The 7349-nt window shown below is 37.4% G+C and overlaps 1 protein-coding gene across 1 annotated transcript in view; it reads right to left on the reverse strand.

The window, feature by feature from the left end:
* LOC142251410 (5'-nucleotidase domain-containing protein 2-like) overlaps positions 1-6960 on the reverse strand; it is a 55769-nt gene extending 48809 nt beyond the window's left edge. Inside the window, exon 1 of the mRNA XM_075324184.1 lies at positions 6639-6960. Coding sequence (XP_075180299.1) covers positions 6639-6924 — 286 coding nt within the window. The 5' untranslated portion in view covers positions 6925-6960. The remainder of the gene's footprint in view (positions 1-6638) is intronic.
* Positions 6961-7349: the final 389 nt, after the last annotated feature.

Genomic DNA, 7349 nt, shown 5'->3' on the forward strand with positions numbered 1-7349 from the left:
TTTAATTTTTTGCCAAAAACGCAGTGGAAAAGCAGGTAAAAAGCATGAAAAACGCAGGAATTGTGCTTTTGGTTGCATTTTGCTATTTCTCATTGACTCCAATGTTAAAAAAACGCTGCAGAAAGTGCAGACAGGATTTCATCTTTTCCCATAGACTTTGCTGGAAAACAAAAACGCATGCGTTTTAGCGCAAAAACGCTGCCGCTAAAAACGCTGCGGAAACGCGGGAAAAAACGCAACGTGCGAACATAGCCTTAGAGATGTTGCCCATGTGGTTACGGCTTTGCCTCCAACCCAAGTTACTGTAGAGAGGTTGTTCTCTAGCCTTAAAATTATTAGGTCAGATTTGAGGTCATCTGCGAAGGAGGATCTGATGGAGGCAATTCTATTTCTTACAACAAATTCATAGACTGCACAAATGTTATTTAGCATATTTTGGTTGAAAACTGTTTTTTGCCACTTACATAGTGATATATATCTGTAAATATGTAATACCCTCTGTAATATAGATTACAATTAGTTTGTGTTCTAAAGTTGTATTCCAATAAACATATTTCATGTTCTAAATATCTTGATTATTTTATCATAAAAACGATAAAGATGTCTGATGTTCACATTGTACTACAATAAATTTTCACTTCAATATAAGCAATATATGTCGGAGTCGGTGCAAGGGAAATTGAGGAGTCAAGTCACAGGTTTGGCTTATCGACTCCACAGCCCTGCTCAGGATGTTGCCTCTCCCATAGGCAGAGTGGGAGCTGCATCCAAAGCGCAGGAAAGAATTGACATGCTGCATTTTTAAACGCAGTGATTGTGACACTCAAATCGCTGCGTTAAAAAAAAAAAAAAAACCATCGTGCGCACGGATTATGCACATTCATAGATTGTGCTGGGGACGCAGGACGCATGCATTTACGCTGCAGTGTACAACGTGTGCACAAGCCCTTAGTCTGTGCTGTATCATTACCCTCAAGTGCAACGTCCCTTTGTTATAGGCCAAAAGCATTACCTTTAAAATAAAAGGCGAAATTCTCTGGAAAGTATAGAAACGTTTTAAAAAAAAAAAAAAGAAATTATATATATATATATATATATATATATATATATATATATAATTTTGTTATATTTTTATATGTAGATATAGTAAATTTCTATATATTTTTAAAATATTACAATTATAATATGCATTAATATATAAAAATATTTATTTTCATATTATATAGTTTTGCATTATATATGAAAATATATATTTTGTAATTCATTAATGTATAAAATATATATTTTGATATTATATAGAAGTTATATAATTTTAATAAAAAACTTGTATGAAAATAAATTATATATTAATATAAAATATTAAAAATATAATCTATATAGAAATGTAATCGTTTTAATGTATACAAATCTATATATATATATTTGTATACATTAAAACGATTACATTTCTATATAGATTATATTTTTAATTTATATTTATATAATTTATTTTCATACAAGTTTTTTATATTTAACTTCTATATAATATCAAAATATATATTTTATACATTAATGAATTACAATATATATTTTCATATATAATGCAAAACTATATAATATGAAAATAAATATTTTTTTATATATTAATGCATATTATAATTGTCATATTTTAAAAATATATAGAAATTTACTATATCTACATATAAAAATATAACAAAATTATATATATATATATATATATATATATATATATAATTTTGTTATATTTTTATATGTAGATATAGTAAATTTCTATATATTTTTAAAATATGACAATTATAATATGTATTACATATACGTATTATATATATATATATATTTGTATACATTAAAACGATTACATTTCTATATAGATTATATTTTTAATATTTTATAATATATAATTTATTTTCATACAAGTTTTTTATTAAAATTATTTAACTTCTATATAATATCAAAATATATATTTTATACATTAATTACAAAATATATATTTTCATATATAATGCAAAACTATATAATATGAACATATTTTTTTTATATATTAATGCATATTATAATTGTAATATTTTAAAAATATATAGAAATTTAATATATTTACATATAAAAAAAATAAAAAAGAATAAAATATAACATATATACATATACATATTATATATATATATACACACACACACACACACACACACACACACACACACACACACACACACATTACAAATGGAAAAAAAATATATAATTTTTTAAATTTATAATACAAAAGGGTAAATCATGCATAACATCAAAGATGGCATTTCCAACTATTCCAGCAAGAAGGCTCTAAGGCACGCTGAGACTTGCAGTACGATGGAATCAAGTGGTCACATTTAAATCGCCTTGTTACACTTGTAGCACTAACATTGCCCTTCTGTAACAATCAATGCATCACTCCTTTATAAAGACACTTATGCAGCACAGATCACAGTCGGCTATAAATCCATAATTAGGGGAATAGTCAGGACACCCAGGGGTGCAGAGTGAGTCAGTCACAGATTTTCTCCTCCAGACCTGAATACAGATGGTCCCTCCTGGTACGTGCCGTGAGCAGCGTAGCCGCAGCATCCCCTGCCAGAACGTGTCTGGTGAATGGGATTAGTGACTCCGCTCAGTGGGCACAGGGGCATTCATTACTGCCACGAAATAGAAGCATCAAGTCAAGGAGCTTTGTTAACTGAATAGCAAGCTATCAAAACACAAAAAAACAAACACAATCCATCGCCAATTGCTGCAGAACCATAACTGCAGCCTCCTAATATAACATGGTTGGAGTTCACATAAAACATTCCCACCCAAACCACATCACAACACAAAGAAGCCGGGACAAAGGCTTCAGACACAAAGCGTCGGGAGGTGGAGGAGCCTGAAGAGCGGACTGACTGTTGACCATTAGTGGGGAAAGGTGCGGCAGATCAGTGTGATGGACAGCAGGATAGGTCCTTTTAGAATGTTCGGAACTGTCAACATGACGTGCAATCCATCACCTCCACGGGAGGCCGAGGGCACAGTGACTCCTCCAAGGGAGGCTGAAGGTGCAAGTGCACCAAGGGGGACTGAGCGCTATAGACTTCCACATGAGGGTGAAGTTGCAGTGCACCAAGGGGGACTGAGCGCTATAGACTTCCACATGAGGGTGAAGGTGCAGTGCACCAAGGGAGACTTGGCGCTATAGACTTCATCACAGCTCACCAGTAGGGATGAGTGAACCTGAAAGTCAAAAGGTCATGGTTTGTACCAGACAGTGTCTGAGGTTCGAACCTGAACTTCGAAAGATAAATCTTATTCTCTCTCGTTTGTATAAATTACTACAACCATTTTAAAGTACAGAACTTAAGGACCCCATTGACTTATATGGAGTCAAGGGTCAAGTTCAGATCCCAGACTTAAACGAAAATTACAGCAGAACCTGATCCACTATGGCTCCTCTTATCCCTAGTCACCAGCGCAGACGCTGATGGAGACTTTCCCAGCAGTGGCACTCGCCGGCAGCAGAGAAGCGCTTGGTTGGCCACTTTCCAAGGAAAACCACCAAGTCATAAATCTATCCAAAGACCATGTGTGCGCATCACTGCAGACATGATGAGGCTCAGGATGTCAGCGAGGGACATAATATGGCCAGTTCAAGTTTAGGATTCAATGAACGAGTCATCTCCCACATTTGAGATTAGGCTACTTTAACACATCTGGTTTTTGCTCTGCGGCACAATACGGCGCTCTGCAGAAAAACCGCAACCGTTTGGTTTTTTTTTTGCCGCCGGTTGTGTTTTTTTTTTTTCATAGACTTACATTAGTGCCGTATGGGCTTGCGTTCGGTCCGTTTTTTGCCATATGCGGCAGATTTAGCCGATGCTCCGGCAAAAAAAAAAAAACGTATCGTGGCGCAATTTTCAATGCATGTCTATGGACGCCGGATGCGGCGCAATGCGGAAAAAACGCATCCGGCCGCCGCATGCGGTCTCTTCCACTGCGCATGCTCAGTAGCGTGCCGCAACCGGAAAAAAACGGACGGGCCGCATGTAAAAACTTATGCAAAGGATGCGGTGTTTTCGCCGCATAGGTGTCACAGCTGGATTGAACCGCACTGCTCAAACCGGATGTGTGAAAGTAGCCTTATACTTGTGTGGCCGGCGTAAGAGGGGCCCCAAATACAGCAATGAGGGCGTCCCTGACTGATCCAACATCAATAAGTCTGGCTACGCAATACACTACAGAGCAGAATCTGAAAGGTTGTATAATAAAAAAAAAAAAAAAAAAAAAGTAGTCGGCATAAGAGGGGTGCAACCTGCATCTCCCCTCCTATGATCTCATCCAAGGACACCACATCTTAGGAGTCAATGACACTTTTTGTAGCGCAATTGATTGATCTCAAGCGCTATTAAGTGACAGCTGCACACACAACTCGTACAGCAGCTGTAGAGATGTATTAGTTTTTATAAAAAGAAAAAAGATGATGTGCCAGAAACACAGGCATTTTTATTTACAGATAAAAAGTTAGTAAACAAAAGCAAAAGACTCTAGGCCTATGGTGGACACACAAAAAAAAAAAAACCACATACATACATAGGAACCTTGGATTAAGAGTAACTTTGTTTGAGAGCGTTTTGCAAGACAAGCAAAGCTTTTAACAAATTTGTAACTTGGTTTAAGAGCAATGCCTTGCAAGAAGAGCGAATATTTGCCGTGCACACTTCCAGTTCCATCTTTTCACCACGCTCTGACTGTGTAAATTTCTGTACATATGTATTGTATACTGTATACCATTGTACAGTACACTATAATATGTATCAATTTGCATTTGTGGATAAAATATTGTACTTTCTTATTGACAACCAGTGCAGCACATTACTTATACTGTACATCATGCACACCAACAATGTTATGGTAAGCTAAAGTGAGTTTAGTTTATGTATTTTACTGTACAGTATTTTGCATTAGTGTACTGTAATCATTTTATATGACTACAGGACATTATTTTATATAAATACAGTAAATATTTTTGCTGTGTGGAACGAATTGTCTGTGTTTCAATTATTTCCTATGGGAAAATTCGCTTTGATATAAGAGTAACTTTGTTTAAGGGCAAACTCTTGGAACCAATTATGCTCGTAATCCAAGGTTCCACTGTATATACCAAAACACTAAGCAACTAAGTGTTTCAGATGAGAACCATCCATTATGATCATTTTATGCTAGTTTTATGGTCTTTACTAAGTGGGCAGAGACTGGGATAGTACCGTAACTGTCTGTGCCAGCCTCTTTCTCTGTGTGTCTGTCTCTTTCCCTGTCTGCCTATCTATCCGCCTCCCCATCGGCATCTTATTACCTCACACATAAGCTTCTTATACTAACAATTTATTTCATTCCTATAGCAACCAGTTACAGCTCTTGTTAATAACCTGTAGCTCGCAGCTCCATTGACTTTAATGGATGCAGGTTTTCTGGAGAACAACTACAGTACGGGGTTAAATCTTCCCATCAACACAGTCTAGTTCCCCGAGTCATGAGGAGTCTGTACAAAATGTTGTGATGGTAAATGAGTTTGCAAATTCCTTTAGCGGATGGGAGAGAGAGAATGAAAATAAATATATATATATATATACACACATACACACATATATGTATTATATATATATATATATATATATATATATATAATACATACATATATATATATATATATATATATATATATATAATACATATATATATATAATACATATATATATATATATATATAATACATATATATATATATATATATATATATATAATACATATATGTGTGTATGTATATATATATATATATATATATATATATATATATATATATATATATATATATATATATATATATATATATATATATATACACACACACACACACACATATACACACAGTATATACATATACACACACAAAATATTGCTTTTGGTATCTGCACTAAAAATTTCTAAACATCACATGAGTCTGATTATTGCTGTACCACCTTCCCCCCCCCCCCCCCCCAGACTATTTTTTTAAGCTTTTACATATTTAGGGGTTTTTTTTTTCCACTTTTCTTACAGTTGGACCACACCCAGTTGGCAAATAAGAAAAGTATATACAGGCAATAGCCATATCTCAGGGATACACATGTCTATCTTACACTTGCAGTAAATGACAGGTCCCCTCAAAGGGGGTCTTCTACATATTCAACTAGTACAAAGGGGAGGGGGGGGGGGGGTAAAAAAAAAAAAAAAAAAAAAAAAAAAAAAAAAAAAAAAAAAAAAAAAAAAGCATTAAAACCCTCCAATGAAATCCTATGATTTTGCAAAAGCCCAATATCCCTCATCCATGGTGGTCTTTGCACAAGACCCCTCTAATGTCGCTTGACGCTGCGGCAGTCCAGGAGTTAATACCCCTAGAGGAAATTTTTGTAGGAAAACCCTATAGAGGGGCACAGTCCCCAGTGATCTGCCCACACAGGTGGAGCTCCCCTTTAAGGAAATAAGCCCAACCCACAAGACAGTCAGTAGAGGTACAATTTGCTCTGCAGGTAGGAGTCCATGGTGGACTACAACTCCCAGCATACAGTGCTGCCCATAGAAGTGACTGCAGATTGTACCTTGCACCAGTTTCTTCATCTCCCCGTACCGGGACCACAAGAAGCTTTTGGTGTCGACATGGGGGGCGACGGACGAGGAGGAGAAGCGGCGGCCCAGAGGGGGGGCATTGGGCTGGTGCAGATGCGGCTGTGCCGGGGCGGCAGAGCCCGGGGACGGGGTGGATTGGGCGGCGGAGCCGGCAGGGGCCGCGGGAGGAGCGGAGGCCCCGTCCGTGCTGGAGCTGTACGAAACCGAAGCCGACCTCCAGGAGGAGCCGCGCAGCAGCCGCTGCATCACAGCCGCCATCTCCCAGCAGCTCCGGGACACTGACACACGTTCACACCGAGCGCCACAACAAGCCCCAGAGGCCACACCTCCCCGCCTCTTCTATTGGCTTAGAGTTGGCAGTCGGAGGCGGAGTCTGATGCATGCCCCAATAGAAAAACGAACTGCTTGGGATGGGCGTGGTTTAGAGCGTTCTGTTGTTTAGGGCTGGGTGTGGCTGCAGCTCACCACATGTACAAAACAGCGTCCCCCCTAAATTCAGCGTAGAGGTGTAGGGACCCGCGCATACAACACTGCAGGGAATGTGGGCGCTACCATTTATGGGGGAAACCGTTAACGCAGTGTTTTCCATCAACTAGATTGTGAGCCTGGAGACTTTTGTTGGTGGCCATATGGTAACACGTGATTACATAATATATTAGCAATAATTAACCCTATAAATATCC

This window comes from Anomaloglossus baeobatrachus, chromosome 9 (genome assembly GCF_048569485.1).
Source record: "Anomaloglossus baeobatrachus isolate aAnoBae1 chromosome 9, aAnoBae1.hap1, whole genome shotgun sequence".
Classification (NCBI taxonomy): Eukaryota; Metazoa; Chordata; class Amphibia; order Anura; family Aromobatidae; genus Anomaloglossus; species Anomaloglossus baeobatrachus.